Source organism: Mirounga angustirostris, unplaced genomic scaffold (assembly GCF_029215605.1).
Source record: "Mirounga angustirostris isolate CCGP_5_RB_7025 unplaced genomic scaffold, mMirAng1.0.hap1 SCAF_2, whole genome shotgun sequence".
Taxonomy (NCBI): Eukaryota; Metazoa; Chordata; class Mammalia; order Carnivora; family Phocidae; genus Mirounga; species Mirounga angustirostris.
The window spans coordinates 168,995,480-169,015,450 of NW_026991710.1; the positions used below are offsets into that span (position 1 = coordinate 168,995,480).

At 37.4% G+C, this 19,971-nt stretch overlaps 1 protein-coding gene across 1 annotated transcript in view; it reads right to left on the reverse strand.

The window, feature by feature from the left end:
- Positions 1–19,971, reverse strand: part of KCNU1 (potassium calcium-activated channel subfamily U member 1) — a 175,942-nt gene that overhangs the window by 142,251 nt on the left and 13,720 nt on the right. The window contains 5 exon segments of the mRNA XM_064584047.1: positions 3,791–3,866; positions 5,057–5,132; positions 6,096–6,207; positions 7,275–7,365; positions 8,467–8,528. Coding sequence (XP_064440117.1) covers positions 3,791–3,866; positions 5,057–5,132; positions 6,096–6,207; positions 7,275–7,365; positions 8,467–8,528 — 417 coding nt within the window.

Sequence of the window (19,971 nt, forward strand, 5' to 3'; positions counted from 1 at the left end):
AGAGATGCCTGAGGAAAATAGTTTTTTTTGTTTCAGTGTTAAGAACTGAAACAGAAATTAGAAATAACATTGTTCATTCAGGTATTTGATCACTTCTTAAAAGTGACCTTAAGGTTTTTTTTTTTAAGATTTTATTTATTTATTTGAGAGAGAGAGAGCAAGCAGGAATGGGGGAGGGGCAGAGGGAGATGGAGAAGCAGAGTCCCCACTCAGTGGGGACCCCCACGTGGGGCTTGATCCCAGGACCCTGAGATCATGACCTGAACTGAAGTGAGATGCTTAATTGACTTAGCCATGCAGGCGCCCCTAAAAGTGACCTTTTCTTAAGTTTGATGAGTAGGTTAAGGGTATGGACTCCTAGAATACCTACACCAAAATAAGAAAGGGATCATACATCTATATTTAACTCTCATGGCTGGCAGTGGATTTTGTTGCAAAGTCTACTAATCTGCTTCCACTAACTTCTGTAGTCTTCACTGTTTTCTGAGACTAGTATATTATAAGAAAACCAGTTTAAACCATACAGATTAAGTCATATATATGTATTTGAGTCATATATATCTCCCCAGGATTAAAAGAGTTGCTTGAGATAGTTTCAAGCTAAAACCCCATAGTGTCTTTTATAGCGTCATCTCAGGACAGGGATTCAATTCTATCCTGGCACATTTTATATAAACGAAAACTAAATTTATTTCAACCTGGAAATCTCCTTCAGTGAAAGTTAAATCACGCTTTAAGGTTTAGCTCACTCTCTTTGGGAGTATTTAGTGTTTCATCCTCCTCCCCTCTCTCCCTCCCAGCACCTCTCTCAGATTCGGCAGCCTCCTGCTGGCCTACTTGTCCACTCTGCTCTTCCTTCTAACCATGTGAGCATAGACGCATCAGTCCCAGATGGGAAATATTAAGGTAAAGGATTATGGACCAATGTCAAGATACTGAATTATTTTCTATTTTTAACTCCATCTTTCAAAACTGAAATGCTGTTTTAAAACTTCACATCGTTTGAATAAAAAATGCTATAAAGGAGGACACAAGAATGCTCTCCCATCTCTTTACCTCCCCACCATTTGCACAAGTTATGTTATCTTTATATTGTACATGTGCATGAAGTCTGCAACCGTAATTCCCTCAGTTATATCTTAGTCTATTTCTAATTCATTCAATAATCACCACCTCTACTTTATATCATGGTTTCCTCTTTCCTGAGCTCCTGGTTTTGATTCATCTCCTATGGGGCTGGATTTTATATCAAGATACATTTTTAAAAGGGACCCATGGGTGCTATTTTCTCTCGAGTACTTAAAATGGCAGGATAGGCTATACTTTCGCACAACTTTGCAGACCCTACTCTGTCACCTTTGGTATTGATTGATGTTGACAAGAAATTTGAGGCTGGTTTCATGACTCCCTCTTATATAGACTTTGCTTTCTTCTGCTTGGATTCTCTCTTTATTCTTAAAGGTCAGTAAACTGCTCCAGAATATGATTGGAATATATAATTCAGGGTCATTTTCCCTGGGATACAGTGTATCATCTAACCCACAGATTTTATTTTTTATTTATATGTTTTTATATATATTTATATATAAAATATATTTTTATATATTTATATATATTTATATTTTTATTTTAAAGCATTTTTCATGTCCTTTTCTTCAGGAACACTAATTTTATAGTTTGTTCAATTGACATTGCTTGGAGTACCTTTGTTCTTTTCCATGTCAATGTTTTTGCCGCAAACTTGTCCACCATGTTCCTGAGCATGTTTCTGTCACATTGACTACATTTTTGTTCTCTCTAATGTAGTTTTCAGCTCTAGTAATACTTTTTCCTTTTTCTTTGATATCATTCAGCCCATTTTTCCAACTCCTGCTGCTGATTAATAATCCTTTATTTTAAACCTTATATATTTTGTTTAAATTCATATTTTTAGTTTTTAAAGCCTTTTGTTTGCATTTTTTCTCAAATATGGATGTGCTTTGTTTCTTAACTTTTCCTTTGTTTCCTTGGACAAATTATCTTGTAATTGTTATTCTTCTATTACATTAAAGAACTGTTGTTATATACTGATGTGTCTCTGTTCTCTACCACACCTCCTTGCTATTTTTGGCAGAATTTAAGCATGGGCACCATCCTGATTACTTTCTGGTTAATACTCACCTTTTAATCATATCAACTTTTAGCTGAAGGCCAATAAGTATATGTGAAGATGGTGAGCTGGGACAATTATAGCTTTCATTTTGATTTGTCATTTCAAATATCCTTCCCCAAGAAAATCTGCCATTTTGTTTGCTCTGGGATCTAGCTCTTACAGGTTTTCAGCAATTGTTGGGGTGACTTACAGTGGATCCCCTTACATCACAAGTCTTCTGGTTGCTTCTCCATCTTTCTCTACATGCATCCTTAATTGGAGGTCTCCTCACTTGGGTGACTAGATGCCCAACAAGGGCACATGTTCACATGTTTAGAAAGTTCGAGCAAGAGACTTTGATTCAAGTGAGCCTGGTTGAAACTGTGTCTAACTCAAGAGCACATGCTATTAACAGGGAGCAGCTAGTCTTCCACTAAGACTATTGGTGGCCTTGGGAGAGTGGATTGCCAGAACTTTGTATTTTCCCAAAGAATCCAGAAATCCGAGATTTTATGTGAGCTCACCATAAAAGTGAGCAAGCAATAAAAAAACAGAACAGAAAATACAAACTAATTAGGTCAAATAAAATATGTTGATGGACCACATTCAGCCCAAGAGCCCTTCATTAGAACTGCTACTGAAGATGAAAAATTCCCGTTACGATGGTTTCTCCTATAGCACTCCCTTGTCTACCATCCTGTGATTACCAACAGGTCTTCAGAAGGATACTGATGATTGCTGCTCCCATGGTGGGCCCATGCACCCAGGTGCCATACTCTAGATCCAGAATCTGCTTGTATTGCTGTGATCTTCTCTTAGGGCAATTTCTCTCCTGCTTGAGGACTGAGGAGGGATGCGGCTGGTTTTAGATTTCTTGAAGGTTCATATCATGGTTTGCATTTGGTGTTTGACAGTTTGCTCTCAGCTGAAGATGGTAACTTCAAACTTTTTCTTTTTTATTGTTAATGTTTTAATTAATTTTGAAATAAGGACCCAAGGGAAAAGATGCCTGCTGTATTTTTTGTTTTGTTTTTCTCAATGACCTCTGTTTTTAAGATCCTACTTCAATTTCTGCATTTTTAATGACTGCTCCTCAACTGTCCTCAAGCAATAAAGTCCAGGAGTTTGTTCCTTATTGTTGAAATCTATTTATTATAAAGCTGATTATGTGAGATAAGAATGAGCCTTTCCTACAGGCAAAGGAGGCAGCTATATATGCAGATGGATTTCAGGAGAACTAAAAAAGCCCCAAAGCTCCCCTTAGCTACTCACCAATTCCTCTCCCACAACTCTCCAGCTTCATTAGTGTGAAAATCTCTCCCTGCCTTCATTTCTTTGACTTTTTATTCTTTTGTAAAATGCTGAGACCTCTATGAAGATATAGCAATAAGATTTATCTATTGCTTATTCTTTTGAAGGGTAAGCTTGTTAGATCCTTTCCTGAGAGCAAGTTTTGAAAGTTGAAAGAAGGAACATAGATATCCTGAGTCCAGGAAATATGTATTTGTAAAAATATGGGGGTGCAGAAGACCCACAAAGGGGAAGTAAAATGATAAACCTCACACAGTGAGACAGGAGTTCAGAAGGTTTGGCTGAATTTTTAAAAGAAAAGATGTTTATGCTGACCAGCAAGATTAGGGAGTTTGATGAGATGCTTACCAGGTGAATGAAACCTGCAGCAGTGAACCAGGTACTGAGGACTATTGATAACAGTTTGGAAAACTTCACTGCATTGCTAGAGGAAGAAAGACAAAAAACTGTCGGGTTCTGACAGGTTCCAGAAAAACACAATACCCCATCCTCTAAAATCTGGCTACTCTTCTGTGCCAGAAGCAATGGTACGCTTACCTGGGAGCATTATTAGAAATTCAGGATCCCAGACCCCACCCCTGATCTATAGATCTACATCCTCTACTTGATTCATATACACATTAGAGTCAGAGATGCCCAGCTCTTAACATAGCCAGTGACACACACTTGTTCAAAATCTTTACACGTTGCTATGACATTCACTAGCCTGATATTAGATTGTTTTTAAAAATATAAGTGTATCATCATAGAATAAATTTGATAGATTTCTACATTGTCTAAAGTAACTACAAAGTGCAGTGTCCTAGGAATCCAGAGAATGGGTTTGCAAAATGGAATTTTGAGAAGATCACAGAAATGACTTATATTGCTAAACTCATACCAGGATCTTTGAGTGAAGGGGATCAGATAAACTCCTGTTTCCTAAGTAAAGCTCTAGAGTTTAGTTGAAATTTCTATGGTTTTCAGGTAGGGCCACCTGTTACACAAGAACAGCCCAGTCCCGACTGCTTCATAAACCATGAACACTTAGCAGTGAAATCCAACTGGCCTATAAAATTTGATGCTTCTAGGGAGAACATAGAGACATGGAGATTTTCAGTGGGTAACATTAAACCAAACTGCTTAAAACTTTAGAAGTATTGCTGCTCAAGAGAGTTTGGATTTTTTTTTTTTTTTGAGACATTTAGGTGGCTCTATTTTTGTAAGCAGTTTCACGGCTGCTACTGGGTACCTCATGCTCAGAGAAATTGGTCTTATATTCCTAGACAGAAGAGATGTGATTCATGATAGCAAGTATGTAGAACCAAAGTCTCTGAATTACTTTTAAAATTTTTTTGAGGGGAGATGCAGAATTAAAGTCTAAATGGACTTGTACATCGTAGCTCTGCAAAACAAAGAAGAAACAAACTCTTTCAAGTGATGGCAAAGTTCTCAGCCAGTATATGATGTTAATACAATGAGAGTGAGTGAGTGAATAGTATCATGGGAGCTAAGGGATTTCATGGGATTTGCACTGAAATTCTGATGGGAAATGAGTTGAAGGTTCAGTTTACATTTTAATTTCCTAATCCAAACCAGGAAGTAAGCAGGACTTAAGGCAGGGCTAGCATTTACCTGGTTCTGATGGCTTGGAGAATTTGCAGGATTTGAGGGAGTTCTAGCAGCCGCAAAGCTCTTAAGAACCGTAAACCTACAAAGCAATCAAAAGGAGAAATCTGCCAAAAGGAGAGGGTCACTTCAGGGAGCACTCTGTGTTATAATGCCTTTGGGACTATTTTTACTCTTCCTCTCCTAGAGATGCTCAAATACAACACACCAGAGGTTTAAGTGCATGACCTCTAGCTCAAATCCTGGCCCTGACACTAAAACAGCTATTGTAATCTAAAGCAGTTCCCTTAACTTCCGTAGTTCCTCATCTGCAAAATGGGAATTATAAGTACCTACCTCATAGGGCTGTTGAGCTAATAATATAAAGCCTGAGGAAGCATAGCTCACGTATAATAAACACTACTTAACATTTTACTCTATTGAACTCCTCTTTAGAACAGGCAATTACTCATAAACCACTTAAACTCCTGACTGTAGAATCTCTGCGATCTGCTCCTCAGTTTTTGCATGATGTTTTACTTTACATAGTTTGAGAATTGGGACCACAAGGAATATTTGATAGGTAATAGATAATAATATAAAATTCCATAAAACTGATAAAAGCCACATAATGCTCACGTGCTGTCCATGCATCCACATTAAAAACAAAATAATTAAATAAATCTCTAACAGCCTGTCCGGAAAGGATGATTTAGAGCTTTTCAAGACCCAGGGAGGTTTTTCATCTCTTCCAGTCCCTGTGGGATTCCAGCATAGAGGGGCTGCAGGGGGATGGGATGATTGGGCCTTGCCTCTCAGGCTGTGGATGAGTCAGTCCATAAACAATAAACAGCTACTGTCACCTACCCTGTATCAGGTATATCACCAGGTACTGAGTTTAAAAAAAAATAAGTTCTGAAAATATATTACAAAACCATATAATCACGACGATAAATTTTTTAAACGGCATTTAGGCTTTAAAGGAAAATGAAGGGTACTTACGAGTGAACATGGAGGATTTTTTTTTTTTTTTAGAAATTGCTCCTGATTCCCACAACACACTTACCTAGCCAATTACTCTTCAAATAATAAGAAATAAAGGTTGGTGGAATGGTAAAGATGTCTACAATTGAATTCATCTCCAACCAGAACTTGATCTTGTCATCGGCTGCCACAAACTATGAAACAGAAACAAAAGACTCCAAATTCTGTTACCCTCGACAATTTTAAAATGAACATAAGAGTGGCTTTATTCAGCTACATTTCACTTATCCAGTGAGGCTTTGATCTCCTTCTATTAGAAACATACTTTTAGTGGGTGTTCAATAAATGAACATGAACCCATTTTACTCACCAGATCTTAACTCTCACACTTCAGAATAAACACTTTGACCTTCCTGCTGCTCCTAGAACTTTCTGATTTATATAATTGCATAGATAAAGCCTCCTATTTGTGAGCAATGAAGATTTAGGATGGCCTTCAGTGGAAAAAGCACAACTATCTAGAAACTTGGCTGGCCAAACCACGTGTCGGAGCTTCCCTATTTAGATTAAGAAAGTAAGCATTTCCAGAGGGAGGTTACTCTAAAAAGATTTTGATGGTCAGAGTTAGGTTTTGATGGAAGGTCATAAAAATACAGACCATATACACACACACACATTATATATGTCTATATACACATATACATACATATATACACTTGTATGTGTGTATACACACACACACACAGTCTCTCCCATAAACATGGCATGGATAAATACAATGAAATCTAGATCTAGGATGGATCCTCAATAAATTCCTGTGGAACGAGAGAACTATTTAATAAATGAGTATAACAAAAATGAAACAAAGATATGCAAAAATTTTATACAGTTATATGGCACATATGCCATCAGTGGAACCAATGACATTTTCAGAGGCTATTACTCAGGTTTGCTAGCTTGTGGTTATTAGCAAAGCTTTTTTGGTGGTAGGTGGGAAGCCAATAAGGAGGACAGCATGACAGGATGATGATATTTAAAAAGGAATCATTCTCATTTGCATTGGGATTTTTGGCCAAGATACAGTTTCAAGGGCAAGAGAGAGTTTTCATGCCTCTTTATACATTGGACAATTTAGGGCACAGACCCTCTAGTTTTAGAGCCTGAAAACAAAGGCAGATAGTACAACGAAGACACACATAGACCTCTTTGAGTGGCACCTGTTGTGTTCATCTGTTTACTCACTCTTTCCATAGATACTTACTCTCAACCCAAAATAGAAACTAAAGAACACATTGAAAGTCAAGTCAATAGGGATGGTTTTGTCTTCATATGAAGAACAGCTTCCAACTGGGCTGGAAAAGAAACAAGAGCAATGTATAAAGATGTACATTTTAAAAGCTCTGACTATACAAGACCAAATGAAGACAAAGAGTAGTCAGTGTTCTATTTATTCACCATAACTGGTTAGTCCAAGACACTTAAATTCACATCATAAGGAAATTACTTTTCTCTTGGGAGGAGAAGTATGCACAAACAAAACCATGGACTGCACATGGAGCTGAAAATAACAAGGCAATTACCTGTTCTTCCTTTCACAGAGCTTATTGGTTCTGTTTCTGCTTTATCAATGAGGATTCAGGAGCATAGAGATTATGTGGCTCCTCTTGGTTTGCAAAACCATCTACCTACCCAGGACATTTTGGCTTCTGTACTCCTCTGATACAGAGCTACTCTAAGTCAAATGGATTGATCTGATCCAAATTTAAGGAAAATTTCCTAAAAGATCAGTAAGGAGTTCACAGAACAAAGGCTGTTAGTTTCCCTAGTCTTTCTAAAATAGCCTGACTTCAGTGGCCCTGTAATCCTAATTTTACTTTAGCTGGAAATCCAATGTAATTCCTAGCTAGCTGATCAGTGTGGAGTTCAGATTAGATTGGGTTGTGTCCAAGAAACTGTTCTAGCTTGGGCATAGAAGAAGAGAATGGCTTTAGAGAAGAGCAGACAATAATGTGCTCCTTTATCCCAGGTGAGGTCTAGCATTTTCCTTTCTCAAAAGCATCCAAAGTTGTTTGAAACCTATGAGAAACTCTAAAACAACTACAGAACTTCTGTTTCAACACTTAAGGACTCCAAAGGCATAGAACACCCTCCTCAGTGGAGACCAAGGGTGGAGACCACAGCTGGAGGCTTCTAGTCTCTGAGACTCTCGAATAGACCTGTGTGTAGCACCACAGCCCCTAGCAATTCATGATGACAGGATACAGGGGAAACTTGTGCAATTTTTTTGTGGAATTGGGTGTAGTGCTTCTTGGGTGGGGAACACTTATCCTTTTTTATGAGTTTGTGTGTGGGTATGTCTAAAAGCATGTTAAGCATTATTCCTGACAGAAAATTCCAAATTAGCTGGCAACCTACTGACACAGCAGGCAAGGGTGACTGGGGATTTTACTCACTCAGAGGAGTTGATGAAATAGATTATTAGAGACCCAATGCTTAGTACAAATACAAGGATCACCTGGAAAGAAAGAAAAAAAAAAAACACGGCCAATGTGCAAGTCATTTTACTGACATATAGAATAAACCAACCAACAAAATTGTTTTCTCTTTTAACCTTGCCTATGTGTATGTAGCCATTTTTCACACATTCATTTATGTTAGCATTCATTCATTCATTCATTCATTCATTCATTCATTCAAGAAAAAATGATTGGACCTTTACTGGGTATTCAATAAATGACATACACCCACTCATTTTACTTATATAATTTAAATTCCCACATACTTTAGTATAAACAGCTTGTCCCTCCATCTGCTCAAGAAGTCCTATCATTTATTCATTCCTTCACTCATCAAACATTTATGAAGTGCTTAATATGTGTTATATACTGTATTACATGCTGGGAATGAGGGCTATTGGATATAGGCTCTGGACTTGAATTGCCTATGATACTGTAGAAGAAACAATTCCAACAAGTCCATCTAAAGGATAGTCAGGATTTTGACAGGATGGGATGTGCTGAAGTGAGGAAAAGAAAACAAGTGCTTTTAACACGGCAATGTGCTTGGTTTGTCAATGTAATCAGAAGCTTACCCCTTCAAAACCATCAAGGCATTTGAATAAAATCTTTTGCAGCCTCCATGACTTTTCAGGTCACCTTAAAGTAAAGGGGATAAGAAATGAAAGGGGAGCGGGGAGAAGGGTTGCAGTGGGGATAATACTCATAAGGGTCCCATTTTGCAGTTCCCTTGAATTGGGTAGAAACATGTTCTTGAACTGGTTGGTCACAACTCTTTTCTCAGTACACCTCATATGCCATTATTCTGCTGGGACCCGTACCACTCCAGATGCCTACTTGAGCAGGTAAGAGAAAATTCTCACATGTGACCCAAATCTGGCCACTGGAACAACTCAAGCATTCTTTGCCTCAACAGATAGTGGAAGGTCAGATTACCTTCAGTGTGACAACTTCTGCATAGAGCAGCTAGCTCAAAGGCCCCTTATCACAAATGAGCCAGAAGTCAGTCCTCTGTGTCCCCAGCGTTCCAAGAGATGCAAACTGAAAATTCTGAGTGATACCTCTTAAGCCTCTTTCCCTAGGCTTGACATGAGACAAAAGCACTCCCACACCTCTGCCACACAGAACTTGTTCTAAAAATCCTCTTCTATTTCCAATTTCACTTAATTCTTTTAATGTTTTTATTTAAATTCCAGTTAGTTAACATACAGTGTAACATTAGTTTCAGATATGCAATATAGTGATTCAGCACTTTCATACATCACCCAGAGCTCATCACAAGTGCGTTCCTTAATCCTCATCACCTGTTTCACCCATCCCCCCACCCCACCTCCCCTCTGGTAACCATCAGTTTGTTCTTTATAGTTAAGAGTCTGTTTCTTGGTTTGCCTCCTTCCCTTTTGTCCCCTTTGCTCACTTCTTTTGTTTTTTAAATTCCACATATGAGTGAAATCATATGGTATTTGTCTTTCTCTGACTCATTTACTTTGCTTAGCATAATACCCTCTAGTTCCATCCATGTTGTGGCAAATGGCAAGATTTCATTCTTCTTTATGGCCGAGTAAATATATACTACATATATACTACATCTTCTTTATCTGTTCATCAGTTGATGGGCACTTGGACTATTTCCATAATTTGGCTATAGTAGATAATGCTGCTAAAACAATGGGGTACATGTATCCCTTTGAATTTTTTTTTTTTTTTTTGGTAAATACCTAGTAGTGCAATTGCTGGGTCATAGGGTAGCTCTATTTTTAACTTTCTGAGGAAACTCCATGCTGCTTTCTAGAGTCGCTGCACCATCTGCATTCCCACCAGGAGAGTAAGAGGGTTCCCGTCTCCAGATCCTTGCCAGCACCTGTTGTTCCTCATGTTGTTGATTTTAGGCATTCTGACAGTTGTGAGGTGATATTTCCTTGTTGTTTTGATTTGTATTTCCCTAATGATCAGTGATGTTGAGCATCTTTTCATGGGTCTGTTGGCCATCTGTGTCTTCTTTGAAAAAACTCATGTCTTCTGCCCATTTTTAAATTGGGTTATTTGTTTTTCAGCTGTTGAGTTTTATAAGTTCTTTAAATCACTCACCATGATCAAGTGGGATTTATTCCTGGGTTACAAGGGTGGCTCAATATTCAAAATCAACCAACATAACATACCACATTAATAAAAGAAAGGATAAGGACCGTAAGATTATTTCAATAGATGCAAAGCAAAACAAAACAAAAAAGCATTTGACCAAGTAAAATATCCATTCATGATAAAAAAAAAAAACCAAAAAAACAAAGTAGGTTTAGAGGGAACATACCTCAACATAATAAAGGTCATATATGAAAAACCCACAGCTAATATCATCCTCAAAGGGGTAAAACTGAGTACTTTTCCTCTATGGTCAGGAACAAGACAGGGATGTCCACTCTCAGCACTGTGATTTAACATAGTATTGAAGTTCTAGCCTCAGCAATCAGACAACAAAAAGAAATAAAAGGCATCCAAATTGGCAAGGAAGAAGTAAAATTTTCACTATTTGCAGATGACATGATATTCTATATTAAAAAAAAACCCAAAAGACGCCACCCAAAAGCTCCTAAAACTGATAAATTCTGTAAAGTCACAGGATACAAAACCAGTGCACAGAAATCTATTGCATTTCTATACACCAATAATGAAGCAGCAGAAAGAGAAATTAAGGAATCAGTCCCATTTACAATTTCACCAAAAACAGTAAGATATCTAGGAATAAACCTAAATAGGTAAAAGACCTGGACTCTGAAAACTATAAAATACTGTTGAAAGAAATTGATGACAACACAAAGAAATGGAAAACCATTCCATGCCCATGGATTGTAAGAACAAATATTGTTAAAATGTCTATACTACCAAAGGAATCTATACATTTAATGCAATCCCTATCAAAACACCAACAGCATTTTTCACAGAAATAGAATAAACAATCCTAAAATTTGTATGGAACCACAAAAGACTCAACAGTCAAAACAACCTTGAAAAAGCAAAGCAAAGCTGGAGGCATCACAGTTCTGGACTTCAAGTTGTATTACAAAGCTGTAGTAATCAAAAAGTACTGGCACAAAAAAAGACACATAGATCAATGGAACAAAATAGAAAACCCAGAAATGAACCCACAACTATATAGTAAATTAGTCTTCAACAAAGCAGGAAAGAATATCCAATGGAAATTCTCTTCAACAAATGATGTTGGGAAAACTGGACAGCAACATGCAAAAGAATGAAACTGGACCCATTTCTTACACAAAAATAAATTCAAAATAGATTAAAGACCTGATTGTGAAACTTGAAACCATAAAAATCATAAGGAGAACACAAGCAGTAACCTTTCTGGTTTTTTTTTTTTTTCCCAAGCAGTAACCTTTCTGATATAGGCCATAGCAACTTCTTTCTAGATATGACTCTGGAAGAAAGGGAAACAAAAGCAAAAGTAAACTGTTTGGACTTCATCAAAATAAAAAGTTTCTGCACAGCGAAGGAAATAATCAATAAAACTAAAAGGCAACCTGCAGAATGGGAGAAATATTTGCGAATGATATATCTAAAAAAATGTTATTTTCCAAAATACATAAAGAACTAACTTACCCTAATTTACATGTGATTGGGTAAGAGGCTAAGAGCTTCAACTTGTTTTCTTCCAATTGCTTTGTAAGTGGCAATGTTGCAGTTTACTTAACACCTGACAGTTACTGGCATCTATTTCTTTGGGCTCTCAGCTCTCACTGTAAGTTCCATTTTAATATCTACATTAAATGTTGATAGAGATATTACTAAGTTTGTGGGTCTAACAGCAGTTAGAAATGTATTTTGCAGCTCAAGACAGATGTTGGGAGTGGATATGTGGAGATTATATACATATATCTCAGTATTGATAGTTATTAATAGTTTCATGAAATATTTTTCTGTTCTTTACACATGATATTTTTCTCTTACTAAGTGATTCTTCAAGTATAAATCATATACTGACAGGCTTCCAGAAAGATGATGGCAATCCTCCAAACCACAGAAATTACACACCCTCCTCTGAAAAAGATATAATTTTAGTTTCATTGAAACTAAGAACAATACCAACCTCATGCCACAAACCAAAAGAATATTATCCAGAAATAATATATAACAAACAGAAAAATGTATACCCAACCAAAAGCAGGCACTGGGAGCTAGCAGCTTATGAACACTGCTCAGTGAGTCAGGCAAAAATTGGAGGAAATTCCAAGAGGACATGTAAATTTCCCTTGGGTTGGGGAGGCAAAATCTGGAAGCAATGGCTGTTTGGGGGTGGATGGTGGGGGGTGTGGGTAGAAAGCCCTCCACCTGAGCCCATACACTGAAGATAAAGCCACAAAGCCAGAGGGACCTGCGGGAGACTGCCACCACACCGCTGCTGATGGGGGACCACTTGGCTAGCAGCATCAACACTACTCTTCCCAGAAGCACCTGGGAAAGCAGTCAGAGAAATAAACTGAAAAACATGAGACCTGGCCCAGAGAAAGCCTTGTTTGTGGAGTTGTTGGCCATAGCATTATCCCCTGTGTTTGTCTGTGTGGAAAAACAGCCAGTAAATTGGGACAGATTTCCACAGTGGGGCTTAAAACTGCCCATTTAGTAGGTAGCTAATTATGTGTGTATCTACAGAACACAACAGCAGCCAACACAGTAAACAAGGAACACTGAATACTCTAAACCTTCATTTATGAATATTAGCAGACAACAGAAAATGCCATATACATGGAAAGTGTAAGAAAATAGGCTCAAGGGCGCCTGAGTGGCTCAGATGGTTAAGTGTCTGCCTTTGGCTCAGGTCATGATCCCAGGGTCCTGGGATCGAGTCCCGCGTCGGGCTCTCTGCTCCTTGGGAGCCTGCTTCTCCCTCTGCCTCTCTCTCTGTCTCTCATGAATCAATCAATCAATCAATCAATCTTAAAAAAAAAAGAAAATAGGCTCAAGCAGAGAAGAGAGATAAAATGACCTCCAATGAAAGCATTAATATAGAAAATGTAATTAAACTTTGTCAAATTACAATTAGTGTTCCCAGCGAGATTCTAAAAATTTGTTAAACAGCACTGGAGGATCGGAAAGGTAAAAGGAGAAGATGGGAATAATATAGAGACAGTAAATGAAAGAAGCTGCACCCCAAAGTCTGTCTGGGAAATCAACAAAAAAAAAGGTCAGGATTATCAACATTAGCATCTTAAAAGAGGTGCCCTTTGGAGTTGAGTTTCAGACCTTGGAGGAGGGGTCCTAGCTGACCTGACTGGTGGTGGTACCTCTGAGGAGATGATGGAAGCCTGCTCTGGCAGTGCTGGAAAAACTGGGACACAGGTAATTGCTGAGGCCTGGCCTCATTTCACAAAGCAGAGGGGAGAGGGTGGATTTGGAGGTGAGACACATGAGCTTCATCTCTAACAGGGAGCCTTAAGTGATAGAAGATATTGGAACAATTGCATTTACAGGTATTCTAGGAAAAAGGATGGAAAGTCAAAAATTCTCCACCCAACAAAACTGTTATTCACCAGTGACAGCAAGGAAAAAAAAATGTTTTATACATTCAAGTTATGAAAGTATACCACCCACACCTTCCCTTGCAAATGAACATGGGGAGTCTCAAGAAAAAGAAAACATTCAGAAACAGAAAGCATGTATGTAAGACAACTGGTGCCTAATGAAACTGATAGAATTAATTTTTGACTCTAAAACAAATATGAAGAAAAAATTCTTATACCAGATGTATAATGCTAAAAACAAACAAACAAACAAAAAAACACAACAGCAATCTAGAACTGAATGTTCAGATTCATTCAACAATTTCTGGAATGAAGGAGGGCTGGTATGGTGGAAAAACATGCCAAAGATCTCATGCAAGGGGAAGATATAATATAAAACATGCAGAGATACACAGAGGAAATATAGTATGGGAAATTTGTTCTGAACTTGATTTACCACGTACGTCTATGATATCCTATTAAAAATGGAATTATATAAGTCAAAATATGTAAGAAAATAAGTAGAAGTAATAAAAATTAACAAATAAATGAAAATATCAGCCAGTGGTCAATGTTTAGCATGCCCTGAATGGTTTACATGTATTATCATATAATTCTCCCATCAGTACTCTAAAGGAGGTTATTCATATTGTATGAATTAAATCCAATTTAGAAAAATGAATTTGCCCAAGATGACACAGTAGTAAGTGGAGGACGCAGTGTTTGAGTCTCTGTCTCTCAAAATTTACGGTCACCATGTACTGCTGCTCTCGCCAGTAAGATAAGGAACTAAGACTGTGACAGAGCTCTTACCTGCCTAATACCCATTTTCCTTTTCTTTACTAACTTATCTCCCATTTGTTTTTTTTTTTAACCCACTTATATTTAGATATTCTGTTATGCAGCAAACTCAATCTCTAAGTATTATGAGGACCAATAAAACAAATCACCATAAAGGAGAATAATCAAATTCCCCTGGTAAATTAACAAATAAAATGTATTCTTAAATCAATAAGAGAACAAAAATTCAGCTCCATGATATTTACAGGAGACACATTTAACAGGAAATTAGACAAAAAATTGACAGATGGGCAAAGATATCCCAATCAAGTATGAATAAAACGAAAGCAAAGTTACATGCTAATATTGTATTCAAAACTACTCAAGCAAAAAAACACAACCCACTAACTGTGACAATATTTCATATAGATAAAAGACACAAGCAAGCAGTAAGATATAATAGGTAACTTTATGCAGTAATTGATATTATATAAAATATATAATTTAAAATGTGTTGGAAACGCAAGATAAAGCTACAAAATTATAAATGAAAACTTTTGACATATCCCCTTCAATCAGTCAGCAAATAATTAAGGATATGGAAAATACATATAATTAATAGTGCTTATATATCAAACATAATATTCTTTCAAAAGTCAATGGAGCAACAAAAATTGAACATGCACTAGGCGACAATGGGTCTCCCCATAAATTTCATAAACCAGAAGTCATAAAGTAGTGATATTCTTGGACCAAAAATTTTACCAAAGTAGAAAAGATAGCCACTCAATCCCAAGGAAACAAAAGTGTTTGGCATTTCTCTAAATAGATCATGACTCAAACAAGAAATCAAAATTAAAATTTCAAACAACAAGACGAATTAGGCACTCATAAAAATAATAATACTTCCTAAAGTCTATGAGATATGGCCAAGGAAGTACCCGGAGGAAAAATTCTTGTAAAACAAATTCCACGCAAGCCAATAAAATGAGGCCAGCACAGCGCACAGGCTGCGCAAGCGCGGTGGGAGCTAGGGCCGGGCATGCGCAGTGCTTTCCTGCGGCTTCCAGGCTAAGCCAAGCGAGGTGCTGCCGCGGTGGACCCGAATACAGGGATCCCCAGATTGATAAGGAATGTTACCTCAGACCTTTAGCGAGCTGACTGAGGAGGAAGTATGAGGACAGCTCAGGAAGACTCAGATCATCAAACTGGCCCAGCAGCGAAAATAAACTCTGTACTCGGAGACCCAGTGACAAGTAAATTGACCAACATGAGGAAGCAAAGTATTGGCCAGAACCCTCACGACGGAGAGACGGGAAGCTGTGCAGAGGGAGCAGACTGAGCAGTGTTGCGCTGCTTTTGCAGAGGGACAGCCAGTCATCGACCATAACTCATGGACCGCCTTCCACCAAGCCCTAGAAATCCCAGAGCCTGAGGGGTGGCTGTTTCTGCCCGGTGTCTGCCCCGCAAGCTGACCAGTGTGGCCGCTTCCTGACCTGGCCTACTGGGAGAAGCAGCCCCAGCGGAGGGTGGGGCCTGAGAAGCCGTCACACCACTTGCGGGTGGCTCTCCACAACCCGCCAGGGGATATGGAGGAAGCATGAGGATCCCAAGATGGCGGAGGCCGCCGCACCCCGGCCGGCCGCCGTACCGTGGCAGAGGGAGGGTGGAGGCTCCAGAAGCAGCCCACGGCCCCCTGCCATGAGAAACAGTGTGAGCCGCTGCCACGTTGAAAAATAACCTGTGGGTTAAGGATGTCCCTTTAAGGGCAAGCTTCACAAGGGGGAGCAGCAGGTTTATTGCTTATTAAGCCATTAGGGGCTTGAACTTGCTCTCCCTGCCTCATCTTCTTTCAAAGGGGAGACATGTTTTTCTCCCAATAAATTCAGGGTCCATTCAGTCAGCTCTTTCCCAAGCTTCGGGTAGACTTTTGGTTGATAGGAAAAGAAGCAGCCTTGGTATCAGAGAAGGTTTATTGAAAAATTCTCACCCTGAACTGGTGGGGTAGCATGTTACGTATCATCATTCACTAAAACTGACTGGAGTGGGGAGAATGAAATCAGACAAAATAAATGGGAAAAAAACGGATATTGAAATTAAGGATAAGAAAGATATTAATTATATATACATACGTTTATGTCATTGAAACTAACGAAATATAGAAATCTCCAGCAAGGCTAAATGAAACCAAAAGAGAGGGACATGGCCATCATGAGAGAGGAAGCGTGTGAATTAGGCATAGAGAGAAAAGTGTTCTTTCTAACCGAAGTTAGAGTTTAGTCTATAGAGCGGTCAAGGAGACTTTCAAAATAGCATTCCTTCTAGAGGCTCCTTTTTCTTGGAAAGTGACCTCTGGCTTCAAAAAACAAATCTTTTCATTTAAAACTAAGGGGGCTATATTATTTATTGTGCAAATACATAAACTTCTAAGAATGAAAGTAACTCTATTAACAGTTAAACCAGGACAACTGGCAAAAACCTGACCTTATCATGCTTATAATGTATATTATCATGTTGATTCAGTAATTACTGCGTGTAAGAAACACCTGGGAAAACATGTTTGTAATCTCAAGATAGGTGCAAGAAACTAAAAGGACATCTAAATTTTCTGACACCTGTCTATAAATTTTTTTTAAATTTTTTCTAGATTGAATTGTTAAATTGTTAACACATCTGATTAAAGCAACATAACTATACTACAAATTCTAATAATTTTCAAACCCAAGAAGTAAAACTATAGGAAATTTATCCAAATGAGGTAGATATTTTCAATTAATTAAGGATATTACTTCTTGCTAGAATGAGATAGGCTTGAGCATCAATTTTAATCATTTTTTGTTTATAGAGGCAAGCACTAAGTATTGTTTATGAAATGTTAATAAGTTATACCTGTATATGTATTATATGCTAGGCATACATGTATATATTTACATATTAACTAGTAACTCATGTAATGATTATGTTAATTCTAATACATTAACTCATTTTTTCGTTGAAATAAACTACAGATAGTATTTTTCATTCCCATTTTATAATTTTTGTATTTTATTTCTCTGTGCATCAGATTCTTCATTTATCAAAAAGAGGTAATGACAATACCTCTGTTTTGTAAGATGGATTTTAAAAGGGTGATGGGAAAGGAGAACTGGTGTGAGAAGTCGTCAGGTAAATCCATTTTAGGAAATCTCACCCATGAAACTTGGAGAATTGATATAGAACAAAGCCGGCCTTTTGGAAATCTGTTAGAACAACCCTACCCCACTTTCCCAGGATATATCCCAATTTGAAGACACAAGAGATCCGTTAACTAACCTGAATTCGGATCTAATTTTGCCTTCACTGGCTGCATTAGCCACTTACTTTACTAGTCTCCACAAAGAACTGCCACAAGAAATAATAAATTTTATTATTTCAAAATTTAAATTTTATAGATACAACTTCTAGGGGAGAAGAGTTGTCTTAAGTCACCTAAACACCTGAAGAAAATATATCTGAGAATGTTGCTGAGAATCTTGAGATTTGAAGGAAGAAGCTCATAGCAGTGGATGGAGATGGGGGTAAGGAAGAAATGAATTTTTTATTGTGTACCCTTTGATAGTTTTTGAATATTGTGCCATGTGCATAAAAAAGACAATGTAACCATGCACAAATAATCAGTGAATATCGTCTAGTATCTCCTGCCAGTTTTTTCGTTATTCATATGATAAAGATTTCTAAGGCATAGTCACATACAAAATAAGTCCCTGATGCTTGATAGTATATTAAATATAAAATCTGAAATAATGGAAGAAAATGGAAAATAAAACAAAGATACAACTCATCTCAAGGTGGTAGAGAAGGTTTTTAAATTTTTTTTTTTTTAAACAATGGATGTAAAGTATGAAGTAAGAGACTGGTTTTTATGTTTTTTTCCCTAAGAAGTACCATTGAATTATGAAAATGAGCAAAACCCAGTGAAAAAAATTTTTATTTAGTCAATTTTTCCAGCATTATTTTTGAAATATTTTTGTCTCATTTCCAAACAAATTGTAATGCTTCCTTTGCTCATTTAGTTGTTCTGAATACTAAGATTGACAACTCTTGCTCTAGCTAAGGGCTTGTTTACAAATTACAGAAAGGATTACACATTCACAGAAAAGATTACACATTTATGGAAAGAAGTTAAAACAGAATACAAAGACACATAAAGTGCTGGAGTACCTGAGAAAAGCAAGGGAAGATGGGAAAACAGAATGTGGACTTAAAATGGTGCCTAGAATGATGCCAAAAATAGATACGTTTTTTAAAGATAAGCCATAATTTTAGTTCTGAATGTTCTAGCCATCAAAGCAACAGAGAAGCATAGTCAATTACACAATTAATTACAACCCCTCTGCCCTGGAAAAAAAGGAAAGATGGTTTAGGAATAGGACTATATTTGGAACTTAATGCAAAAGAAAATCTCCCAAAGATAGTCCTAACATAACTTGTGATGACTAAAACAACACAAACACAGATGCTACAGAGTTGATTAATACTTTGCCATGTTTTAATCTAGAGAGGGATCTCTAGAAGGTATCCTGTTTTGAAAATAATATATTTTCCCCTTTGATTATTGGAATTTTCCTTCTTTTTTTTGCTTTTCCTCTTTTTTCATCTTCCTCTCTTTTTTCCTCCTCTGTCCTTTTGTTGTTCTCCCGCTGCGTGATTGGCTATGAATCCTCCCCCAAAGTATTAAGGATACTTAAAAAATCTTAGTCTGTAGATTTTTTTTACTTGCTCTATTTGGGGGGTTTGATATAGATACTGTGCCTTCATTGAAAAAAAGAAAATTGAATGTTTTCTTTCTCTCTTCCACACCCTGTTTAATTAACATTAGGGATATCCACTTCTTGAAGATTTGGTTGACTAGACCTTGAAATCATCTAGGTCTCCCACAGATGGAGGGGGAGGAGGGGTGATTGTGGTGGTGGTGATACAGGTCTTTGACAACATCTGTATTTCTTCCAGATATTTGTCTGTTTAAGTTTCTTTCATTCATGATTAGTTTTGGTAATTTATATTGTCCTAAGGAATCATTCAGTTTTCAAATTTAATTGCTTATATAGCTTTCAATTTGCTTTTTATTTGTATCCTCATTTTAATGTCTTATTTCTTATATATTTGTACTTTT